We start from the raw sequence: 27,019 nt of genomic DNA, 5'->3' as shown, positions 1-27,019 counted from the left end.
CTAATCTGATTTTATAAATTCGATATTACAAGCATCATGTCTAAAGAAAGTTGCCCGGTAACTCACATAATAACTTCAATAATTGATAAACAAACAAATGCAAAATCACCAATCCTACAAAACTAGATATACCATTTAAGTTATAAAAAAATCTATAGTAAATTCTCACATTATCAATGTACTAAAGTTCATGAACAAGCAAATAGATATACCATTTAAGTTACAAAAAAAATCTATAATAAATTCTCACATTATCAATATAGTAAAGTTCACGAACAAGCAAAGAAACATCCCCGATATGAAGCATAATAAAAAAATGGTAGATGCACGGTACCCCTGATCGCGAAAGTGATCACACTTCCTAAGCTAGCGACCTGACAACGTTGTCTGATGATGAATACCCTGCCAACTCGAGGGGATCACAACCAACATGAAGCATAATCTATTGGTTCTAAGTATTAAAAATTTTGGTTACACATGTATCTTTTTAATTCCCACCATATATTCCCTATAATAAGTAACTAATACAAGCTAAAAGCTTTATCCTTTTTTTATATTATACTATCAACAAATTTCATATTGATCTAACCAACTAACAATTTTCTATGGAAAGTTATGATCATGTGGTCATTATGAAACTCTAATAATTATATACACTAACTTCATCTTCTAGATTAGAGTGATGAGATGAAATTGCTTTTCGTTGGGAAGAATCTCTCATGGAACATTATTCAAACTAATTTCTTCAAGCTCATATAATTAAAGATAAGAGATTCCAGTCTTTGTAGGTATTCTTAAAAGACATTTTCATATACCCTAAAGAGTAAATAAAATAAATAATAAGTTAATGATAAACATAATTATAATCTAGATTAAACAATATAAAGCAGATTTATTTTTTTTTACAATAAAATGTGGCATTACACGAATGTTGGATATATGTAGCATATAATTTTTTCGGTGTCATGTAACTACATCCACGTCTTGTAATATAACTTACCAATCATATTTTTTTTTATATCGAAGACAATACGATACAATACAGTACAGTACAATACATTTATAGAAATACTGAAATCTATCCATCCAAGTATTTTTTTATACTTGATGCCACTCTGATAAACCAAAATTATACAACATAATTTTCTTCAATCTAAAAAAGGGCGACTTAGCGGTCAACTGTTATTCACAATTAATGTGAAAACATATATTTGACTCTTCTTATATCACCTCTTCATTATAACCGATAACACCCACAACCATATCATAAATACTCGATATAACATATTTTAGAGGTAGTTGACCAACGACCTATATGTTGCCCCGGGGGTCCATCCAGTAGGAATCACATTTTTTGCAACAAGAACTTGTTGCGAGTATTGTGATATCAATCGTATAGAAAATGGAGGGTGTAGCTCCCTCCCGGGGTCGACCTTCCAAACCGCACCCCACGACTGCACCATTTTTAACCATTCGTCACTACTTTCCTCTTTCAAACTAACCCCGGCTAAATCTCCGTCCCCTTCTTCGAATTCAACAACAAACGCAAAGTAGTTAGGGTTCGATCCCTGGTCTACATGGAACACTAAGTTTGTTCGCGAATAATCACATTTGACCCTATAAAACAACACAAAATAAAAAATGTCAAGCTTTCAAACTAAGACAAAAGTGTACATTTTTATTACAATTATTGACATTTTTTGGAGGGTAATGGATAAAAGTTTACCGCGCGAATCGAATTTTCAAAACTCCCGCGTCACGTAGATGTTTTTCCTGGCCTGGTTTTGCCATGGCACCAAACGCGGTTCCACTAAGATCAAAATGTGCACGGTCCGAGGCACATGGACCTCCCGGGCAGAAATCGGTAATGACAACCCGAGCCGGCTTGCGTGAGCATGATGGGTGTTTTGTACATTTTATCTACGATGATAAAACCAAAAGAATTAAATAGACACGTTCCAAATGATGTTTGCTTTATGTAAAACAGTAAAATATGTTAACCTTTAAAATAAATAAAACTATATGTAATTAGGGGTCCACTAGCCTACCTCATAACAAGCCCCACATTCTTTCCCTGACTTGTAAAGGGATGGGCCTATTCCGGTCACCATGGAAGAAAATGGTGGTTGTGACACTGCATTTCCATACCCACAAGAACCTCCTGCAATGTTTTTACCAAATTAACCTTGCATTACCATTTTTATTAAATCAACATGCAACAAACTCAACAAGGACATATATGGAAAACAAATGACTTTTTTTTGTTTTTTTTTAATTTTTATAAATAGAGTGTCAACTAACCGTCACTTCCAAAACCATCGGGACTGCCATACCAAGTAGCGATTGCGGAGGACCAATGGGTGGCTACGGTGGATAAGTTGAAGTGTGTTGGTCTTATTGCAAATGACAATGTGAAGAAGGTTAGAAGGCAAAAGTAGAGAAGAAGTGAAGAATTGGTGGCCATTGCTAGTTTGTGCTATGCCACTAAGTGTACTTGATTCTTCTTGCTTATTTTAGGGGTCCAAAAGTAAGGTTTTTATAGAAAGATTTGTGAGCCTTGTTGCTTTCAAGTCCACGTTTGCCATGTTCACAATTTGTCATGTTTGTGTGTATGTGTATATTATTTAGTTTGGCGTAACTCACATTGTTTTATTTTATATACAAAGAATATGGGTTATGTGTCATTATTTGTTTTGCCTAAAAATTTGAAATTCACGATAATAGTCATTTGACCAAACTTGTTTACACAAATAGTTTTTTTTTTAACGGGCAACAAAAATCACCAATTTATTTATGTATCCAAATGTTAACATCAGTTAACCCACACCAGCTTACAAGATACAACACACAAATAGGTACTTACCGTGTTTTAATAAAAATACTTTTACCGTGACGAATGATTACATTCAATTAAAATGGTAAACGAATTTCGATATTATGAAGGTTTGTGTATATGAATTATGGCACATAAGTCTTGAAGTTTGGGTCAATTGGCACAAAAGGCAAATTTCAACGTATTTTTGAGCGGCTAGACTAATTGGTGCAAAACCTTTCTTTTTCCGCCATCATGCACAAATCTTGCAAAGTTTGTGCCTAGTGTTATGCATCAAGTTGTGATTGGTTTCCATCCAAAAAAGTGTGTATACGAATACGGGTCAAAATTGACAATTTAATAAATCAATGACTATTTTTATAAGCATGTTTTATCAAATTGGTAAATTGGATTTTAATAATTACAACTTTTCTCAGTAGGCCAATAATAATCATAACTAAGAAAATTTTTTTACCATCAATTCCAATTTTCTAACTATTTTTTTCCAGTGACCTCCGTTAAAATAACTTAACACAATTAGTTTTTTTGTTGGCATGAAATAAATAGTTTTCGTTTTGCTAACGTGCATAGTTTTTTCACTGACGTAGATTATGGCATGGACATATGTGGTGAAAAATTATAACTTTTTTTTGTTTACGTGTATGATGATGTGAAAGTTAAAAAATAATTTTTTCACCCCATATGTCCACGTCAAGAGAAAACTTGCTAGGTTAAGTTTTTTTAACGAGGTCCACTGAAGAAAAGAATAGTTAGAATTTAGAAAGTTGGGACTGGTGGTAAGAATATTCTTAGGTCATATGTAATGGGGCGCGAGATGTGGGCATAGCGCCGCTATGGCGCCATTAACACCGCCCCCCGGGGCGCCATGAGGCAAAAAAAAGAATTGGCGTGATGTATTTCGCGGCGCGAGTTGATGGAATATTATATTTTTTGACCGTTTGATAACGGTCATATATATAAAAAAAAAAAAATTCTAATTTTCTTATTTTTCACACTATAAAACCTCATATTCTTCCACTTTTTTTACAACTCATACCATTCTCATTCTCATTCTCCATATATTTTTAAAAAAGCTAGTCTCACTTTATAAAAAATGGGTTCCCCGTCGGAAGAGTCTTTCACCGAAATTTACCGAAGATATTTTTCGCCCGACGAAGACGCGGCCGAGGAAGAAGCGGTTACGAGTGCATGTACTTTTGTGCTACAAACATTTGAGCACATTCGGCCACCTCCCCCTCCACGACCCATCTTGCGACGCACCTATATCTTGCGAGATCGTGAAGCCGCGAACGAGCGTTTGATGAAAGACTATTTTGACGCGGCACCGGTTCACGGACCGAATGTTTTTAGACGACGTTTTCGGATGAGCCAAAGGTTATTTTTGCGCATTAACAATGACTTGGAAAATACGTACGATTTCTTTAAGCAAAGAATGGACGCACGAGGATATCTAGGCTTCACCTCAATTCAAAAGGTCACATCCGCCTTACGCGTATTATCATACGGAAACACGTACGACATCAACGACGAGTATTTGAAGATGGCGGAGAAAACAACCCGAGATACCTTGGAACATTTTTGCTATGGTAATTTTTTAATTGTCTTTTATTTATTTACTTTTATACATTTATTTTTTCGTAACTTGTTAGTAAAACTTTTGTATATTAAATTACATTTTAGGAATATGCCAGTTATATGGAAAACGTTATTTGAGAAACCCCACTTGGAACGACCTTCAAAAAATATATGAGGTGCATCTAGAAAAGCATGGAATACCCGGCATGATTGGTAGCTTGGATTGTCGTCAATGGCGTTGGTATAATTGTCCAACCGCATGGGAGGTCAACATACACGGGGTGATCAAAAAGGGCCAACTTTGGTATTACAAGGTGTTGCGTCATACGACCTTTGGGTTTGGTCGGCCTTCTTTGGTGTAGCCGGGTGTTTTAACGATATTAATACGTTAGAGGCTTCACCATTAATCGAGGGCTACATTTCTGGAACTATACCAAAGGCCGGTTTCCATGCAAACGGGAACGATTACGAGCATGGCTACTACTTGGGCGATGGTATCTACCCCGAGTATTCGATTATTGTTAAAACGTTTTCAGAAACTTTCGATGAAAAAAGAAAGTATTTTAAAAAATTACAAGAGTCTTCGAGAAAGGACATCGAGAGGTGTTTTGGGGTTCTACAGCAACGATGGCATTTTATCAGAAATCCTTGTCGCATGTGGGATAAGGATAAAATACGAATGGCCATGTATGCTTGCATCATTTTGCATAATATGATCATTGAGGATGATGGAAAAGCGATATGCCAAAACTATATTCCCGAAGATTTGGTCGAACTACCCCAAGCGACAACGGAAGAGAGACTCGCAAATGCTCAACTACTACGATCTAGAGAAATACATAACACGTTGAAGGCGGATTTGGTTGAGCATGCTTGGGCGATTCGCCCAATTCGATTAAACAATGATCACGACGAAGATTCCGAGGAAGAAGTGGGGGAGGAATTCGAAGACGGGAACTTTGAAGACGTAGGTTTAGATGCTGGAGAAAACGAAGAGGAAGAAGGAGAGAACGAAGATGACACCGAATAATAAATTTATTTTTTAGGTGTAATTTATTTTTTAGGTGTAATTTATTTTTTAATTTTAATGTAGTGTTTTTTATTTAATGAAATGTTTTTTTATTTTATAAAACTTATAAATTATTTAAAAAATAGAAAATTAAATTAATTGAGTAATGATTACACAGGGGCTTTATGACTACGGCCTCAAATTGCATAAAGCCCCATAAAGCCCCTTGCTGACGTGGCATGCCACATGGCGCATAACGCCCCTTTAAGGGCTTTATGACTACACATGCCCTTAGTTAGAATTATTATTGCCCAACTGAGAAAACGTGAGATTATTAAAAATTTTAAAAACCTTTTTAAGAGTTATTTTGATAATTAATTTAATTAAAAACTTAAACTGAAAGCAGGAAAATGCAGAGATTATAGCACAACTCAATTTAAAGTACTATAAGTTACTTGATCTAACACTTCTATGCCGCCCATACTATTTCGTTGTTTGGAATTTCCTAACAAAAAGTAAAAATCAAATAATAATATTAAAGTCGAAAACGGTCATGCAATTAAAGCAATATCAAAATGAAATAAAATATACCCCCATGTTTCTGCCGTTAATGGTGGTTATTGGTCGTTGATTTTAGTCTTAACGTATATGACATTTTGTCCCTTTTATAATTATATCTTTTTTGATTATTTATTAATTATTGGTTTTAATTTGAAAAAAATTAGTTTGATGTGAACTTTGTTTGGATTTCACATATAGATTCAATTATTTAATTAATATAACGTTGAGAAAGAGATTTCACCCACCGAATCTTTTTCGCTCTCTTTTAAATTTCATAGATTTATTGTGTGTCGGCAGATAATAACACCCACCCCCTTCTCTTTTTAATTTAAAATTAAATTCTAGTTATAATATCTATTAATTATTATTAGCTATTGAGCGTTACAAAAGTACAATTAGAGCATGAGTCTAGTACACTCTAGTCTATTGGAAATGTTTGATACGTGTAGAATGGCCCGATTTCAAGGTGATCGTGGAATTGGTTGGTCTTCATCACGTTTGAAAATGTTTAAAGATGAATGATTCCTAAGTTGATGTAAGATTGTGTTTTAATGTTATTTAAGTTAAACATTTATGGGCTGTTTGTTTAACTGTTAATGAGCCTGTTAATGGTTCAAACCTTTTACTGGTTTAACACTTAATGGTTCAGACTGTTTGTTTCGTGAGCAGATGTTTGAATGGTTCAGACATTTGTCTCTGAATGGTTAAACATTATACTGAGTCTGAATAGTTAAGACCTCTAATCTTAATTGGTTAGACATTTGACTCTAAACGATTAAGCATTATATTGGCTATTAATGGTTCAGACCTTTTATTGGTTCAACACTTAATGATTCAGACCTATTACTGATTTAATACTTAGTTACTTACTCATTCAGAAGTTGACAAACAACCGCTAAACTAGTAGCGGTTTTTAAATATTGTAAACCAACTTTTTGAAAAATGAAAGCAAATCAACCCAAACCAGTACTAACTAGGCTGGTGCCAAGGCATGGGCTTTTATTATGCCGAGAAAGATAGATTAAAAAATATACATTTCCTAAGAGTGGTGAGGGTGGTCACTAGCGATAGAATTCTATCACTCACAATATCTAATCAACTTCTGCCATCTCATAGCCACTATTTTATCACTCACAAGCATTTTGTAGTGGCGGTGGTCACTAGTGATAGAATTCTATCACTTACAAATTTTTCTAATTTTTATTTTAAAATTAAAAATTAACAATAAAACACTAAATTATAAATTTCATTAAAATTAAAAAATAAATTACATAGCAAAATAAAAAACAACTAAACATTGGAAAAAAAAACTTAAATTAAACGGGTGGTATCTCCCAACCCCACTTTTCGCAAATCTCGCGCTTTTATTGAATTACAATTGACTTAAACGGTTCGTCGAGATGGGTGTGCTTTTCACACAAGATTTTTAAATCATTTTGTCTTTCTACCATTTTCAAGTGTCCCAAGTACGCCTGCTCGCGTTCAACTTTTACGGACATAATTTTTTCTTTTCTTTGTTTGGCCTCGTTGTATTGCGCCAATTTCGCCTCTTCGATTCTGAAGATCGACTCCGCCACCGCTTCCTTTCCTTTGCTTGACGATTCACCACTTCTCCTGCGGCGTGGCCTTGTAGGTGTATCTTCATCAACGGGGTCGTCAACGGGTTGATCGGGTTCGTCAAGGGGGTCTTCGTTTAAATTCATTTGGGGCAAGTTATCCGATGCGGAAGTCGTATAGTTCCCCGAATCGGATGTCTTTGATCTTTTCGAACCTCCTCTTTTTTTTGGAGCCGTAGGACCACGCATATCAACCAACTCAACCGGGACCCACTTCGGGTGATTTCTCGCAACTTCCCATGCCGCCACGTGTGGAAAACTCCTCTTTTTGTAGAGATCACAACACTCTTCGGTGGCTTGTCGCATGATTATCGCCTCGCTCGCTCCACTTTGTGGATTTCGGTTCTACAAAAAATATAAAAGGTAATGTATTTAAAAAAAATTATGTTTTCTGTTTTTTTAAAAAAAATAACTGTTTTCATTTTTTTAAATAAACTGTTTTCTGTTTTTTTTAAAACTGTTTATGGTTTTTTAATAACACTTTTCTATAATTTATAAAAAAAACTGTTTTCTGTTTTTTAAAAATAAACTGTTTCTATTTTTTAAAAAAATAAACTGAGAAACTGTTTTTTTTAAACTGTTTCTGTTTTTTTTAAATAATCTGTTTTCATTTTTTTTAAATAAACTGTTTTATGTTTTTTTAAATAAATTGTTTCAGTTTTTTTTAAATAAACTTTTTTTTGTTTTTTTTAAATAGATTGTTTTCTGTTTTTTTTAGATAACAGTTTTCTGTATTTAAAAAAAAAACTGTATTTTTTTAAAGAGTTAACTGCCATTTTCGTCCCTGTGGTTTGGTCACTTTGGCCATTTCAGTCCATTTTTCAAAAATGCGCCATTTTCGTCCCCCACGTTCTGGAAAGGTGCCATTTCAGTCCAAAAATCATAACCCAGTTAAGTCAGTTTGTAAATAAGGACTGATTGTGTAAATTTGTAACTTAAAGGACTGATTGTGTAAATTTGAAAAATGGACTGAAATGGCAGTTAACACCACCACCACTAGCCCTGCCACCACCACCACCACCGCCACCACCGCCACCACAGCCCTGCCACCACCACCACTCCGCTGCCACCACCACCGCCACCACAGCCACCACAGCCACTGCCACCACCACCAATCAACAACCTTTTCTCCTAATTTCATTTTTGCCACATTACTTGCTAAATTATCAGGTCTAACCCTTGATTAATTACAACACAAATATCCCACAGGATGGGTGAACCTGTTACCTATTAGTTTACCCCTTGATGTGAATCTCTTCTAATACTAACCAGGTCCAGGGGTAAGCTGTAAATGTACAATCAAAAATTGGACATGCTTACAGTTAAAAAAAAATAACACGCTAATAAAAATCAACTAACCAATGTTAATTTGAGCTTTTGTTATCATCGGTGGTTTCAAAATCCCAAGATTCAACGCCAAAAACCTCTTCAATCATTGAGCCTCTGGGCAAGAACTCAGTTTTAGTTCTGGCACACGAAAAATAACCGATATCCCATACTCGTGGATCCAAAGGTTCAAAGTTAAACTCATGGTTCACCCATGATGTGTTGACTTTACTTGTACACGGTGCACCAACGGTATCAGATGACGTGCAGGAATCATATAAGAAATCATGGCCTCCATCTCCGCTTTCATCGACAACGGTTTTCTCCGATGTTGAATCAAAACTACAACCGTCGCGTAACTTTCTGGGTTCTGAATCATACTCCGGCGATTCATCATCATCGCTGTCGGCATTCATTGGATCTAGTCTGTTCTGCCCAGTTCGTCTGCGCAGCATGAAGACGTTAAAATAGTAACTAACGATCTCCACTGCCACCATCATTCCTCCACACCACCGTACACCGATCATCCCAGAACCTGTAACTGTTTCTCTTTAATTCAGTCATCGTCGTACCATCATCTCCGTCCACCGCCATCACTTATCAATCACCGACTACCGGCCATTATCTTCGTTCTCCGACCACCGCCTTTAAACTTTTATCAAACCATCATCAGGTTGGAGTGTTTTGCGGCTGAGTTTCATATTTTGGTTTGGGTTCGACTGTCGTTGAAACGAAGAAGAAGCTGGGTTTCTTTGTTTTTGTGACACTTTGAAAGCGTCGGGAAACTGTTGTTGAAACGAAGAAGACGACATCTGTTTTGATTTTTAGGCTGAGCTCCGGTTCCGGCGGCAGTTAACAGAGTGGCGGTGTGGCTGTGGTGGCGGTGGCGGTGGTGGTGGTGGTGGCAGTGGCTGTGGTGGCGGTGGTGGCGGTGGTGGCGGTGGTGGTGGTGGCAGCGGAGTGGTGGTGGTGGCAGGGCTAGTGGTGGTGGTGTTACAAATTTACACAATCAGTCCTTTATGTTACAAATTTACACAATCAGTCCTTATTTACTAACTGACTTAACTGGGTTATGATTTTTGGACTGAAATGGCACCTTTCCAGAACGTGGGGGACGAAAATGGCGCATTTTTGAAAAATGGACTGAAATGGCCAAAGTGACCAAACCACAGGGACGAAAATGGCAGTTAACTCTTTTTTAAATAAGAGTTTATAAAAAAGATTTAAACTTTATAAAAAACATACCTTTTGAATGAAACAAGCGTTGAACTTACTAATTTTCCCGTTCAAATCCGTCCATTTCAACGTCATTTGGTCCATGTTTCGTTCCTTTGCACCGGGAAGTTGGCTAAAATGATTAATGACTCGTCTCCAAAACGTATCCTTTCTTTGCTCGTTGGCATGTTTCTTGTTCTCGGAGATGTGTAAGTACGCCTTCACCAAGGCCACCTCCTCCTCGCTCGTCCAATGTTGTCGAACGGTTGGGACAATTTCTTGAACGTCATCATTTTTATATTCGCTAATTTACACATATTTTAGTCCCCCATTTTATCCCCATTTTATGCGTTTTCGGCCGTAAAACCGTCATTCGGATACTTAATCATGTATACTTTTGTTTACAGGCCTAAAACAGCATACCAGACAAGATGATAGTGAAAACGAGGACTTTCTGGACGAAACGACAAAGCTGCGAACATTCTGTTGAAATTTTGACCTGGGCAAGTGGAACAGTCGTGCCACCAAGTGAACGACCGTGCATCTCCGACAAATGCAGTCCAGCCCGGCAGTGAACGAGGGTGCGACCCGGCGTGCAAGCATATCCCGGTAATGAACGGGCGTGCGGTTGGTTGCACCCTGTGTGGATCCGATGTCCAGCCAAACCCCGGAACTGCACCACCAGTGCAGTTGTCCGTGCAACATGATCCCGAAAGTGAACGATCGTGCGTCCAAAGGAACGGTCGTGCGAGATCGAAGACCAATCAAGTCTATTGATGTCATAAAAGTATGGTGCAACGTAATGAAAAAGTGAACGGTCGTGCACTTTATTGGCACGACCGTGCGATCATAAAATGATATAAAAAACTTGCAGAAACATTCTGCTCGTAACTCTGGACATTTTGGAAGCGATTCTGGCGATTTTAAGGCTCCGGAGGCGTTAGCTTTCATCCGGATTCAAGCCACATTGTGTCGATTAGCTTCGTTATCTTCCAGATTCTTAATCTAGTGCTTGTTTATGGTTTGGTTTTCTAATCTTTCCAGAATTTTGTTAATCTTTCAAGCATTTAGATTAATGTTTATGTATTATTGTAGCCTTTGGGCAAAAACACAACAATCCCTTGCTTGATTATAACCATTAGTATGTTAATCTTTGTTTGTAATGACACTTGGAAGTATTTTCTATGTTAATCTTTGATGGTTAGTTTGCAACCTTGTTATTGATATTGATTTCTTGATTATAAGTAATTGTGTTGGATGATTGGTATATGGTTAGTTGAGATAGTTGAAAAATGAAGCTTAATTAATCATGTATTAGTAAACTTTAAACTTGGTTAACTAGTTTAGCTTGGTTAAAATGTGTGCACCATGATACTAGAAATGGTTAGTGGTTTAATAAAATGTAATTATTGTTAATCAAGAAAGCTTGCCGTCACGTAAGGACCTTAACGGGTTAAATGGTGTTGTTATGAATTCTTGCCATGATTTGTTAGCTTAGTTAGTAGTTTAGGCCAAAATTGCTATCTTGTGATTTAATCTAGTTTATGCTTGTCTCGGTGGTTGCATTGTGTTTATCGATGTCACTTTCCTTGTTTAAGTGAGGTTAGAAAACTCCTAACGGATGGCTAACTTATTTTAAGAGATTTTCATAGACATTTATCAATTGCACGTTAAAGAATAATTTTAGGTGGTTAAAGTGTGTTTATCGTTTTAGCTTTCCGAATGATTGTCATGTTAGGATTCCCGAAAGGGATACTAATTGTCTTGAAAATGAAGAATTGATCGAATGCTTCTAGTGCCAAAACTGATTTAGTTGACATGCTTTGGTTGTGTATTAAGCAAGGCTTCTTATCTATTTTCATATTCGAAATCTATTATGTTTTTATATGTATTTGTTTATGCTTACTTCAGTTTAATTAAAATCAAACAACTTATATTTTTACCGATAGTTTAATGACAAAGGTCTAGTATTATTCCTCCGCCCATTTCCTTGGATCGATACTTGGTTCTTACCGATGCTTTACTACATATATGACGGGGTACACTTGCTCTTTCGTGTGTGTTTCAATGTTGAAGTATAAATCAATTTTATAAATTTAAAACCAAATCATGTGTTAGATTCATTGCAAAAACATGTATATACACGCACACGTCAAGTTTTTGGCGCCTTTGCCCGGGACGTGGCGAGCCTTAGGAACGACCCGAATCAATATCTTACCGGTGTACATACTTGTGAATATTCGTAAATATTTTCTTGATTATTTATTTATTTATTTATTTGTTTGTTAATATTTCTTGTTTTTAATTCATTTTTTTTCGTTTTCGAGATTATTTGGTATACTTGTAAATTTTTGTTTCATTTATTTGTTCTATTCCGGATTTATTTATTCATGTATTCTTTGAGTTTTCGGCTCCTAAAAATCATGTTTACACTAGCCGATTCGATTATTTTAATTCGTTATGATTTTTATAAAAATTCGGGCCCATTTATGAATTGTTATAAAATTTCCAGCCCATTTTTATAAATATTCTGTTTCTTTTCAGCCGAAAAAAAAACAGCATTATTATATTAATAAAACATTCATTGTGTCAAATTTTCGTTTACAGGTTGATGTCCTCAACTCCCGCGCCCGCTGTTGCTGAGCCTGCTGACGAACCAGCGCATAATCTTAGGAGAAGTAGCAGACTGCGAGAAAGGTCACGTGTTATTGCACAACGAATTGCAAACGCGATTGACGAGCCAGTGATACTTTCTGAAGACGAAAACTCAGGGGACGAAGGAAGAGGCACCATGGCGGACGACGACAGACCTTTGAATGAAACAAACCAACCCGGAGGAGAAGGCTTGCTACCGAGCATCGCCCGACCTACGGTAGCAGCACCGAGTTTCGAGATAAAATCCAGCATCATCAATATGATACAAAACTCGGTGCAGTTTGATGGGAAGGATCACGAGGATCCGGGTCGGCACATCGCAAAGTTTCTCGAGGTGTGCTCGACTTTCAAGATAGGAGATGTTTCTGAGGACGCGATCCATTTGCGGCTCTTTCCGTTTTCGTTGCGAGACAAAGCCCAATCTTGGCTTTTGTCACTTCCGGCAGGATCTATCACCACTTGGGCCGGGATGGTAGAACTATTTATGCAGAAATATTTTCCTCCGAAAAAGACGACTAAATTAAGGAACCGTATCATGACATTCAAGCAAGACGACGGAGAATCTCTACACACAGCTTGGGAGAGGTTTAGAGATCTTTTAATTGATGTCCCACATCACGGGTTGTCCAAAAGGCAACTAGTACTGACCTTCTATCAGGGACTCAATTATGACTCGCAGGAGCGCTTAGATGTGTATGCAGGGGGCGATCTTGGAACGAAGACGCCAACTGAAGCTTACGCAATCATAGAGAAAGCTGCGTTGAAGTCAAGTTCCCGCCACGATGGAGCGCGGAATAAGACATCATCCACTTCCTGTCACACCCCTAATTTCCATGTGTCACCGTTGGGCCCGGTGGGGGTTCCGTGATGTAGTTGATATCGTCATAGTCAACAATACAAAATATAAATGCACAGCGGAAGCAAAAGAAAGATTTATTTCAACCAAATAAATTGTAATATTAAGTATCACAAATAGTCGAAATAGATCCACAGGCGGATCAAAACAAAGAGGAGACTTTTATTCAACAGACTTCATGCATCCTAAGCTTGCGAGACTTTTACTGATGCTAAGGAGTGGCCAGCCTATTACGCGTAGTACCTGCACTTAGCCTTTTTGGAAAATACGTCAGTTTACACTGGTAAATACAATTTAACTGACTCATTTTGAAAAGGTTTAAAAATTGATTTGAATGCTCATGGCACAAAACTTTTTATAACTTGGGATCATTATTTGCTTATAATCTTGTAAAAGAATTACATGTTTGTTATGCGTTCAGTTATCCGGGTCGTGCCGGGTTAAAGATTAATAGACACACCACTTAGTATAGTTCTGCCGCGAGACTTCTCTCGTACCGACGATTATACTTTATTGATTTGAATGCACTACGGGTGTACGCCTACACCCGTGTGCTAAGGCCGTGGCCATTCTTTGAATGATGCCAAGGATATCCGGGACATGGTCATTAAACCCCCAAAGGCGTTAAACAAACAAAACAACATTTTTAAACGGGTCATTTGACTGCTCTTAACCACCGACCGGTTAAGGTCAATTACCCGACCAAGCGGTATTTTATATACCGTACCCCAAGCCCGTATAAGGGAAAATAAGTTAAAAGTATTTACCTGAGCAAAGTATAAATCAAATACAGCAAGTGCACGTAGCTTTTACTGGGCTCCTATATCTAGAATGAAGGTTTTAAATAACCTATTAGAATCCTAACGGGTCATTTAATTTAGCCTAAGCTTAGACCGGTTAGTTTTAAATGAAGATTACGGTTTAAACGCACGATAAGGCGAAGACCGTTTTAGAATGTGGTTTTGACCCGACAAGCTTGCATGCTTGTTTAATATGGGTAACTTAATCACATTCTGGATTTTGAGACAAAAATGATGTGGTTTGACCCGTTTCGGCTAAAATGGGTAAACTAGTTACATAAGCCGATCCGAACGCGTAAAGTGCGTAACGAGTAACCATATGAATTATATACAAGTTTCCTAAGTTAATATGCCTTAAACATGTTGTGATATCAGAATGAGACCTTCCATTATGCCCCAAATGGTTTTAAAACCCAAACTATGCCTTATAAGGGTATTTTGGTCATTTTAAAGGGTGTAAAAGAGTTTAAATAATAACCCGGGTTACTGGTCTGATTAAATAAGTAAATATACTTAATTTACTAAGTTATAACAGTAGGGTATCAAATATGTGAAATTTATTACTTATAACCATACTATGCTTCGTAGGGGCATTTTGGTAATTTCACATATGCTTAAAGGGTCAAAACTGACATTCTGAGTTTAAAACATTAGCCTACTATTAAAATATAAAAATTTACTGAATACATCAGTAGGTTTCAACCCCATATGCTTAAAAAGGTTCTAGCACATACTTATGCGTTAAAAACGCTTAAAAAGGCGATTTGGAGCCATTTCCGGGTTTGGTATAGAAAGCTGATATTTTTAAAATTCCAGAAGGCTCAAAATACTTTATTTAACATATTAGATTAGTAGGAAAAGGTTTGGGGTCAATAGGATTTATAAAACTCATTTTATAGCCCAAAAGGGCAAAACCGACATTAGCCGAATTTAGCTTAGAACACTAAGTTATGCTCAGCCTAAAATTATATAAAAATCTTTAAAAATCCCAAAATATTATTTTATAACAGTAGGTACAAAGTTTTGTATAAAAATTTGGGTTTAGATAGGCTATATGCAATTTACGTTATTTAATTAATAAAGAAGCTTCTAATTACGCTAATGAGCATAACTCTTAATCTATGCCTCAAACTGATCTCAAATTTTAGGTGCAAGTTTATAAATCAGTAGCTAAGGTGTTTACTCTTTTATATTTTCAAAAATCATATTTTAAGGTCATTTGGGCATAATGGTCAACATATAAGCAATTAACGGAAACATGCATGTGAATAGGATTTCTAATTAACCAAGTTGCATAATCTCAGCGAGTTATACTAACATGTAAATAGGTCCAAAAGAAGCTCTAAGGCAATCCTAGACTTGGCTTAAACGGGTCAGAACTGAAAGTCAAAGCATAAGTCAAACTATGCGACTTTCGGTTCCAAACCGAGCCTATACTGAAAATTGTCGAGTTGAACATGCTTAGACATGTTCTTATATCAGTTACCAAGTTATATTAATGATCAAACAGGTTGCATGTATCCTACATTGCTAATTATGCATTAATTTGCAAATAAACATTCCGTTGACTTTTTAAAGTAAGCTTTGACTCGACAATTAACATAGTTGGAGTGGGAATCTGGAAATACCCTTTTAAGGGTTTGTTACCCACATAATTACCTACTTATACGTATTTTTAATTCGAGATTTGACTGAGTAATTATTGACTAATCTCGAAGTCAAACCTTAATTACGACGGTTTGACTTTTAGCTAATTAACTAAGCTAAAACGAATTAAGAAGGGTTAAGGACACTTACAAGAGTCATAATTATGCTTAGGGATCACTAGGAAGGTTGCTTGCTGTCCAGAGAGCTCCAGAAAGTAAGTTGTAAACTTTGAAAGTGAATGCACAAAATGGTTACAACTTTGTGCTTCTTATATAGCAAATTCAAGTGCCTTAGATGATGCCAAACAAGTCTATACTTGTTACCAGATGTTTACAGGTGCCCCTATGCATGAAAAACCATTGGAGGAAGCTCTGGTATAAGAAAACAACCCATTTAAGTCGGTTAACAGACCTGACTGGCAGCTGTGCACGTTTTTCTGATACTGGGCTACTCTCGCGGGCCGCGTAACCCTTAATGGTTTCTTACGCGGGCCACCTGGCCTACTATGACCAGCCAAACAAGTTTCAAACTTTGCACTTTTGGTCCCTGGTCCTTTGTAACGTGGTTTTAAGTCCTATTTTTGCACTTTTGACCTCTTAACCTTATTTTTAAGGGCTTTCGGACTTTTACTAACTTAGTTAAGTCCTTGACTAACTTTGAGATCATCCAAAAGGCCTTAGAATTCAATGTTGACGCTTTTAACCCCTCGTACACGAATTTGATCATAACTTTCTCATACGATAAATAAACTTCATGAAATTCTTACCATATATTCTAGTGAGTATAATTTACCTTTACAAAGCTTCGGGTCTGCTAAAAGGTCAATTAGAGGTATACTTTACACATGTTGACACATTTAGCCCTTGTGGTTTGTAATTTCTCACTTTCTTTCATATTTAGCTTCGTATGATCCATGATTTATTCGTTTGAAGGTATAAACATCTTGTGGGGCTATTTTAAATGTATTTATCCATCGTTGACACTTTGGACCCTTATATTTACATAGTTTCCCCGTTTGTCAACTTTAGTCCCTTTAAGTATTCTTTCACACGTTCAGAGCTTATGACACGTGTTCATACATTATTGGACATGAATTTTCAAGGTGTTACACTTCTGGAGTTCATGCTGTGGATACATATACGACTCTTACTACGCAAATTGGAGCCTTGGCAACAAGAATTGGTCAGTCTCAGAATGTCTCGCGAATTCAATCACCATCATGTGATCAGTGCGGGGTTGCACACATGCCAGGTACGTGTGAGCAGGGTGTTATGTTTACAGGAAACGAGGAGGTGAACTACATGGGCAATCAAATCAGGCCCCAAAATAACCCCTATAGCAACACGTACAATCCAGGGTGGAAGAATCACCCAAACTTTGGGTGGAAATCTGGTTCTGGGAACCAAAACACACACGGATATGCTCAACATGCTCCCGCGCCATAGCAACCTCAAGGTCAATCCTCCCAGCCACACGCCTCTCAAAGCAATGCAAAGCTAGAGGAAATGATGGCACAACTGCTGAACAACTCCAACAGTGCTAATCAAATTGCTGAGAAACGATATCAGCAGCATGAGGAGCGGTTCTTGGACAACAAAGGAGAAATGAGGAGTCAGACCATCGAGAACCAAGTGGGCCAGTTGGCAAAAATGATGTCGGAGAGACCCCCAGGTGGTCTCCCGGGAAATACAGAGCAGAATCCAAAGGGGTGTGGTAATAACCCCGCACACATCATAAGTGTGGGGAGGAAAGAGTCTACGCTACTGGCTCGCGGACTAAAAATGTAGCAAGAGAGTCTTTGACTCTTTAGGGGTAATATCGTCTTTTTATGTGTTTTTCTAGTTTTAGCGTAATTTAGGAGTGTTTGGTAGTTTCTGTTAGTTTGTACAATTTTTATTCATGTCGAGCGAAGGTTCTATGTTGGTATTTTGATTAAACAGTTTGCGTGTGCAAAAAATGGCGAAAAACGGCCAAAACAGTTGCCGGAAATGGCTTCTGCAGAAAAACTGATATGCAGCTGTTGCACGACCGTGCCATGCATCGCACGACCGTGCGTTTGTGGGCTGGCTGGCACGATGAGTCGCACCCCCGGTGCATCTCCGAGAACAGCGTGCAGGGTTTGAAAAATGTCGGTCATGCACGACCGTGCGAGAGGCAGGGGCAGTTTTGTCATTTGTACATTATAAAAACCCCCATCTGCTGCCATTCCCCTCATTCGCGAACCCTAACTGCAGACAGCCATTCCAGAGCGATTTCACCTCAAAACGCACGGTTTCTTCGCACAGTTTCACACATCTCTTCGCGCGGTATGTTCTTTCTTGTAGATTTCCTGTTTTATTTTTCTCTAGGTTAAATTCGTCCGATTCTTCAAGGATTCTTTAGGGTTCTCTTCATACACAAATCGAAACCCTAACCCTTGCTAGAATTATATGTCTCGTGAACAACCGGTTGACTTTCTAACCCCTGTTTGCACAAAACTTGTTGAATTTAGCAAAAACCTGGCTGTTCGAAGTTCAGGGGTTCAGAATCTGCAAAAACATGGTCGCACGGACGTTCCTTGTATGGAACGGATGTGCCTAGCCGGCTGTTCACGATTGATCGTTGTTGGCTCGGTGTTGCACGGCGGTGCCGTTGACTGCACGCCGTGCAGATGCGACAAACATCGACCACCTTTACTCGTTCTCGGTGACGCACGACCGTGCGTCTCGTCGCATGACCGTGCGACAGGCCCAGATCAGCAACACAGAATCTTCATAATAGTGTGTTCGGCTGTTTTTGATTGAAATTTTTCCTGTTCCTATTATTCTAATGATATTCCTCATACAGATGGATCATCCTTTCTTGCAATTTGACCCCGAGGATGAGAGAGAGGCTCTTTGTATCCCAAAACGCGACGCCTTATGGAATAGGCGAGGGCAATTCGGCATCCACCGGAGAGTAGATTGGGATGTTATGAGAGATCTAAATCAGCGTGAGCGACTTGAACACATGCTCACTATCCCACTTTCGCGTCTAGTCGATATCAACCGCCCCATCTATCGTGAGCTCACGATAGAGTTCTTTGCCACATATTCCTACAACAAACCCAAAGCGTATAAAAGGCCAAACTTCCGCTACAAGGAGCGGATAACTTTCAGGTTGGGTGGACGCTAGCACAATTGGTCTGTAGGTAGATTGGGTCGGAGGCTTGGGATATACACAAATGAAGACACGGGTTCCGAATTCTTCACGGAGTAGTTCACCTTTCCAACTGATGAAGCACGGGCCGCATTTTGGGCTGAAAATGCAGTTGGTGACCCTTACGACCCGAGAGTGTCTAAAGCTTCACAATTGAGAGACCCTTTGCATCGAGTGATGCATCATATATTCAGCCACACCATTTGCGGGCGCATGGACAGTCTGGGGAACTGTCCAACACCAGATCTGATATTTCTTTATGCGCTGGTTGAGGGAGTTCATATCAACCTAGCTGCAAGGATGGCAAATTATTTTGTGAAGAGCTCAGGGAGGACACCCAACAATCAGATTCACGGCGGTCAGTATGTGACCGAAATTGCTTACAATTTGGGCTTGATGACTGATGAGGTACTTGAGAGTCTCACTATGGTGACCGAGGGTGTATATCTTGATATTCGGTTGTTGAAGGCGATGGGGTTGATTGTTGAGACGGATCGCGGGGATAGATTGAAGAGTTTAAACAACGAGGTCTGGGACCCGTTGCCTCCGGCTGAGGAGGAAGACGAGGATGAGGAGATGCATGATGAGGAGCAGCACGAGCAGCACGGACCACAGACACCACCACATTCACCGCAGCATCACGCATACCACTAGCACCAGGATTGGCCCAAGGGCATTCCCTCTTACCGTGAGTTTTACCAGCAGTTCCAACAAATGCAAGTTAACCAGGAGCAACATGGATTCATATAGAGCAGATCAGGGCTAGTCAGGACCAGATTAGGACCAGTCAGGACCAGATCAGGGCTAGTTAGGACCAGATCAGGGCGAACCAGGACAGCTTGTACCAGGGGGTGAGTGCTGGGTTCTCATACCTGTTCGGGGAGATGCATAATGCCTATCTCGACTACTTTTAGCAGCCTCCATAGTTCCCATACGGGAACCCGGCGGTTATGGAGGCGCAGGCCCGTCCTACACGAGAGATGATGCTGGTGACGATGACTAGGAGACGGTGGAGTTGATCGTTGGTGGTTTTGTTATTTCAGTACTTTATATTTCGGGTGTTCATTTTGGTTGTTAGTTCAACACCCCTGGTTATGTACTCTTTATTTTCAGACACTTTAGTTTGTTTGTCCTGTCTTTTGTATGGATTTTAGTACTTCTATTTATGTACATTAGGTTTATTTGTGTTTGTTTTGTTTCTGTTCTGTTTTGCTGTACCATGTGACATACTTGCAGATTTTGGCTATCAAATCTTGGACCGTAGCACATCACAGATACAACTTGGAAGTCTCGTTGCATCACAATCATCTTGAGGGGAGTATTATTCTCCTTTATCTCTATATTTCGGGTTTCGCAATGCGAAGTTCAAGTGTGGGGAGGGGTTTAACTTTGTTAACTTTGTTTGTCCTATATATATAAAAAATCAGAAAATTCAGAAAATTCATTCAAAAATATCAGTATTTTGTACATATTTTTTGTAATAAACCGGTTGGTTGTGTTTTAGAAAGCTTCGGACTTGATAAAAACTCGACAAGCAAAATAAATTTTGAAAAAGAAAACCGAAAAGCGTGACAAACAAAGAAAGACTTGCATGATAGTTTCACACTTTTACCCATTCCTTCCGTTACGTGAGTAGATTTGAGCCTTGAAATTGTTATATTTTTGTTCAGTTCGGATATAGGAGTGAGCCGGATGTCATGTGTAATTTAGAACTTGTCACTAGTATGCTTGTTAAGACCATGAATGTGCGGAATTGTGTAGAAGTGATAGAGGCACTTAGATTACCACTTTGTTGTTAGCCTTGTTCTTTGTGTTGTGTTTCCCGTAAACCTTACATTACCTTTAGGATTAACCATGTCGAGCCTTCCCGTTTACCTTTGTTTACCCAACATAATCGCCCACTTAGCCAAATTTAGCCTTTTTATGTTTTAACCTTTTAGTGTTGAAACTCGGCCAAAATAATCGTTTAACTAGCACTTGTTATAGTTTATTTTTCATTGTATAAATACATTAGTTTGTAAAAAAAAAACAGAAAATAAAGCACCCTAAAATAGGGTGAAGTAGACAAAAATCAAGCAATTTTGAATGCTAAAATGTCGTTGATGAGCTCGATTTCGCAAAAGTCGCCTTTTTAAGGCATTTGTATGTATAGTTGTATTGTTTGTTGCTAGTTAAACGCTACTACCGAGTTTTAACCATTTCGCCACTTTAAATATCCATTTCCATACCCTTCGCCCAAGCCTAACGTTACACCCTGTAAAGACCTCTTGATTTGCACCTTTTCGCATGTTAGTTGGTGGAGACGAGATCTTATGACAAGCTTATGATATTACACATTTCATTGACATGGCATTGAGTGTTTGCACGTACACATTTTATGTATGTTTCACAAGTAAAGCCGAGTGTATGTGAACATTGTGAGTTGTATGAAGATTAGCATGTTAAGTCAATCGAAAGTGAAGTCACGGCTTTTGGCTATCTACATATATTTGCATATGCTTGTTTGGTTTGATTCATTTGATGTTGTCTTTCGAAAAACCGGCTAACCGTTTGTAGTTATTTCAATAAATAGTATGTAAATTATCGTTCTTGTTTGATTCTATCTTTTATTGCATTTTAGTTTAGCTTGCTTGAGGACAAGCAAGGTTCAAGTGTGGGGAGATTTGATGTTCGCTAATTTACACATATTTTAGTCCCCCATTTTATCCCCATTTTATGCGTTTTCGGCCGTAAAACCGTCATTCGGATACTTAATCATGTATACTTTTGTTTACAGGCCTAAAACAACATACCAGACAAGATGATAGTGAAAACGAGGACTTCCCAGACGAAACGACAAAGCTGCGAACATTCTGTTGAAATTCTGACCTGGGCAACTGGAACGGTCGTGCCACCAAGTGAACGACCGTGCATCTCCGACAAATGCAGTCCAGCCCGGCAGTGAACGAGGGTGCGACCCGGCGTGCAAGCATATCTCGGTAATGAACGGGCGTGCGGTTGGTTGCACCCCGTGCGGATCCGATGTCCAGCCAAACCCCGGAACTGCACCACCAGTGCAGTTGTCCGTGCAACATGATCCCGAAAGTGAATGATCGTGCGTCCAAAGGAACGGTCGTGCGAGATTGAAGACCAGTCAACTCTGCTGATGTCATAAAAGTATGGTGCAACGTAATGAAAAAGTGAACGGTCGTGCACTTTATTGGCACGACCGTGCGATCGTAAAATGATATAAAAAACTTGCAGATACATTCTGCTCGTAACTCTGGACATTTTGGAAGCGATTCTGGTGATTTTAAGGCTCCGGAGGCGTTAGCTTTCACCCGGATTCAAGCCACATTGTGCCGATTAGCTTCATTATCTTCCAGATTCTTAATCTAGTGCTTGTTTATGGTTTGGTTTTCTAATCTTTCCAGAATTTTGTTAATCTTTCAAGCATTTAGATTAATGTTTATGTATTATTGTAGCCTTTGGGCAAAAACACAACAATCCCTTGCTTGATTATAACCATTAGTATGTTAATCTTTGTTTGTAATGACATTTGGAAGTATTTTCTATGTTAATCTTTGATGATTAGTTTGCAACCTTGTTATTGATATTGATTTCTTGATTATAAGTAATTGTGTTGGATGATTGGTATATGGTTAGTTGAGATAGTTGAAAAATGAAGCTTAATTAATCATGTATTAGTAAACTTTAAACTTGGTTAACTAGTTTAGCTTGGTTAAAATGTGTGCACCATGATACTAGAAATGGTTAGTGGTTTAATAAAATGTAATTATTGTTAATCAAGAAAGCTTGCCGTCACATAAGGACCTTAACGGGTTAAATGGTATTGTTATGAATTCTTGCCATGATTTGTTAGCTTAGTTAGTAGTTTAGGCCAAAATTGCTATCTTGGTGAATTTATGTGCAAGATTTGTAAAATGAACTTGGTTGTGATTTAATCTAGTTTATGCTTGTCTCGGTGGTTGCATTGTGTTTATCGGTGTCACTTTCCTTGTTTAAGTGAGGCTAGAAAACTCCTAACGGATGACTAACTTATTTTTAAGAGATTTTCATAGACATTTATCAATTGCACGTTAAAGAACAATTTTAGGTGGTTAAAGTGTGTTTATCGTTTTAGCTTTCCGAATGATTGTCATGTTAGGATTCCCGAAAGGGATACTAATTGTCTTGAAAATGAAGAATTGATGGAATGCTTCTAGTGCCAAAACCGACTTAGTGGGCATGCTTTAGTTGTGTATTAAGCAAGGCTTCTTATCTATTTTCATATTCGAAATCTATTATGTTTTTGTATGTATTTGTTTATGCTTACTTTAGTTTAATTAAAATCAAACAACTTATCTTTTTACCGGTAGTTTAATGACAAAGGTCTAGTATTATTCCTCTTCCCATTTCCTTGGATCGATACTTGGTTCTTACCGACGCTTTACTACATATATGACGGGGTACACTTGCTCTTTCGTGTGTGTTTCAATGTTGAAGTATAAATCACTTTTTTAAATTTAAAACCGAATCGTATGTTAGATTCATTGCAAAAACATGTATATACGCGCACACGTCAATTTTCTTCTTCTTTCTCTTCCTTTTCTTCTTTTTCTTCTTCTTGTTGTTCTTGAACGTAATCATCATCTTCATCGTCGTTAAGACTTTGTTGTGGTTCACGATACGCGTTTGCAAAATGATGGATGAGAGTGTTGTCTTCTAGTAGTGGGTCGAGTTGGTTGGGTTGGGTTTGAAAGTTTAAAAACGATTGGGGTTGAAATTGGTGAGGTTGAAACGGTGGAACGAACGGTTGGTTTTGATACGTTTGCGATTGAAAGGGTGGATATTGTTGGGTTTGAAAGGGTGGATATTGTTGGGTTTGAAAAGGTGGGACTTGCTCGGGTTCGTCTTGCAAACTAAAGCGCGTCGGCTCGCCAAGATTCGCTCGAACCTTGGATCTTACGGGATTTTTCTTCGTACCCGAACCTCTTTTTTTCGAACCCCCACCTCTCTTGCTTGAACCTTCCATGTTTGTTGTATAATTTTTTAGTTGAATTGGAGAATTTTTGAGTTGAATTGGAAAGTTTTTGAGTTGAATTGGAGAGTTTTTTGATTGAGTGGGGAAATAATTTGGATTTTATATAAAAAACCCTCAAACAATTAAATCCCAACGGTCAAAAATTTGTGCCAAACGGTCAAAAATGAAACGGTAACATTTGTTTTCAACGCGTGATGATATCAACGCGTTGATATGTTCACGCGTTATAATAGGGGTGGCGGCGGTGTGCTATTGTTGTTTCACGCGTGGTGGGACGTCTATAACAGACCGCCCCCACTCCCCTAATAACATAATTAAAAAGACGATTAGAATCAATACTAGGGACAAGTGATTGTAAATCAAAACCAAAATCGTTGACAGCTAAATGTAAACCAAACCAAGGTCCATTGGTGACTGTTTGGTTTTAGGGTATGTTTGACATGAAGTTTTTAGAAGATTTTAGCTTTAAACTTTTAAGAAAAAGTTCATACTCAATAAAAAGACTTGTTTGGTTGAAAGAGATTGAAGCTTTTAGGTTAGGAGCTTGAAGCTTTTGGTTGAACGCTCATACTAGTAGCGTTTAGAAGGAGCTACAAGATTTTAGGGAAAAATAATTATTTTAACCTCTAAAGATAATAAACTCTTTAATGCACAAACTTTTTAAATTTGTAGTTATGTACATTTTGGTCATTTTAAACATTTATTAAAAGCTCCAGCTACTTTGTCAAACACTAAATATATCTAAAAAAACTACAGCGACTATCTAATAGCTACAGCTACCGGCTACCAGCTACTTTTGCCAAACATATCTTTAATGTTCGGGCTTATTTTGCCGAAAAAAGATCGTGTAACATAAACATAAATAAAAGACGACTAGGATTAAAACGAGGAATGCGTCCACAAGTTGAGTGGACACAAAAGTTGAATTAAAAGAATAGCTTGTAGTTGTGAGATTCTGTGTTTTGCGGTGGTTCATTTTGAGGGTGGCAAAATATTCAAATGGTTGCGCACATGCGGTCGATAGAGGGCTCCAACATATTCAAATCGCGTGGAAAGGTTCGCGGTGGTTCAGTTTGAGATTTCGGGTTCATTAAGGAATATCGCAAGCAACTATGTGGTGGCCTACACGTGTTTCATAGGTGCAATCGACACATGAGGCTTGAGGGTTGGAGATTCGGGATCCCATGATTTTTGATACCTGCTCTAGATAAATGCCAACAATTTGAAATCAATCCCACGATTTTAGGTACTTTTAGTAGATAAGTAACAACCCGATTGCAACCTTCAAACAGTCCCTTTAGGTTGTTTTTTTTTATTATTTTATTATTTTTACTTTTGGGTGAAAAATACAATTATGCCCAACATTTTGGTCCTGGCCCGACTCAAGTTTCAACCCGACCATTCTAATCCGGCAAGACCAAGAGCGCCAAGTATAGAAAACGGTCCGGTGCTTGGATTGAATCGGGTTTTAATCATCTGTAAAATTTGTTTTCATGTTCGGGTTCGAGCCAATCCAGCAGTGGCAGAATTAGCCCATTAAATCAGGGGTATTTTAAGAAAAAAAATTTAACCGTGCAATCATACAATATTAAAAAAAGATAATAAATAAATAAAGTAAAACAAATATCTAATAGATCTGTCATGTTTTTTTTTCCATAGCTTGAAATCGTTCATCATTTCGTCGACTTTTACTTTATGAAAAAAATCCTTTTCGACCGCACAAACATTTAAAGAACCTCGCATAAACATAAACCTATTGATTTTCATTAACAAAAAAACTTACAAACAATAAGTGAAACGCAGGTGCACGTACAAACAAAAATAACAAAAAACTTAACATAAACTTACTGATTTTCAGCGATTTCACTAGCAATAGCAGCAAGGTAATGCAGCGAGTTCAGGGCTTCAGGGACGAATCGAAACACAGGTGAGGTGCGACCGTACGAGTTCAGAGCTATAGGAGGTGAGATCATTGGCTGCCTGGCTCCTGTTCTTTCTTTGTTCGAACTTCGACCTTTGGTTTTCTTGCGTGGTTGCTATTCCATTGCCACCCCCATAATCAACATATAAATGGACATGTTTTATTATTTTGGGTCTTGGGCTAATGGGCTAACTTAATAGACTATTAACAAGTTTGTTTGGGCTTGTGAAAAGAATTGGATTTACACTTTATACTATCCTATTTTTATGGTTAAGCGTATTTTTTAGGGGTATCCTTTATATAAAAAAAAAAAAAAAATAACACTGTGAATACGTGGTTGAGCCGTAGCCCATGCTACGGCTACTTAGCCCAACGCACACTCTTAGAAGGTTAGGTACACTTCATTATATTTATAGCTAAGTGAACACTCTTTTATCACTATTTTGGTTCCTGAAACGGTGGGTTTAGTTTTCTATGGTTGTTAGTAATAGCAGATTGTGTGTTTGTGTGAGCGACATGTGACCAGTCACTAATTGTAATGATTGACGAGGTTACATAATTCAGTAATAATCACATGTGTTACATTGTATCACACTACTTGTTTTCTTGTCTCTTCTTTTTTTTTTTTTCCTTTTTTCTTTTAATTATTGTAGCGAAATGATTAAATGATTCACGGAGCAAATTGAGTTGCTTTTCCATGTCATATAAATTTTGCCAACGGAAGAATGGAAACATTCTAAGCACATCATTATGTTGCATTTCTAACAACGGTGTCCAATTATATGTTAAGCTTTTGTGATAACAT

At 37.9% G+C, this 27,019-nt stretch overlaps 1 protein-coding gene across 1 annotated transcript; it reads right to left on the bottom strand.

Moving 5' to 3' along the window:
* Nucleotides 1-982: 982 nt before the first annotated feature.
* LOC110872758 (expansin-B15) lies at nucleotides 983-2,515 on the bottom strand. Its single transcript, XM_022121629.2, has 4 exons — nucleotides 2,302-2,515; nucleotides 2,049-2,161; nucleotides 1,727-1,920; nucleotides 983-1,617 (listed from the first exon to the last, which is right to left on the bottom strand). Exons 1-4 carry the CDS (start codon nucleotides 2,462-2,464, stop codon nucleotides 1,290-1,292), a joined length of 798 nt encoding a protein of 265 aa, XP_021977321.1. The 5' UTR covers nucleotides 2,465-2,515; the 3' UTR covers nucleotides 983-1,289.
* Nucleotides 2,516-27,019: the final 24,504 nt, after the last annotated feature.

This window comes from Helianthus annuus, chromosome 8 (genome assembly GCF_002127325.2).
Source record: "Helianthus annuus cultivar XRQ/B chromosome 8, HanXRQr2.0-SUNRISE, whole genome shotgun sequence".
Lineage (NCBI taxonomy): Eukaryota > Viridiplantae > Streptophyta > Magnoliopsida > Asterales > Asteraceae > Helianthus > Helianthus annuus.
Note: the sequence above shows the minus strand (reverse complement) of the source record. Positions and strands in the feature narration are given on the sequence as shown.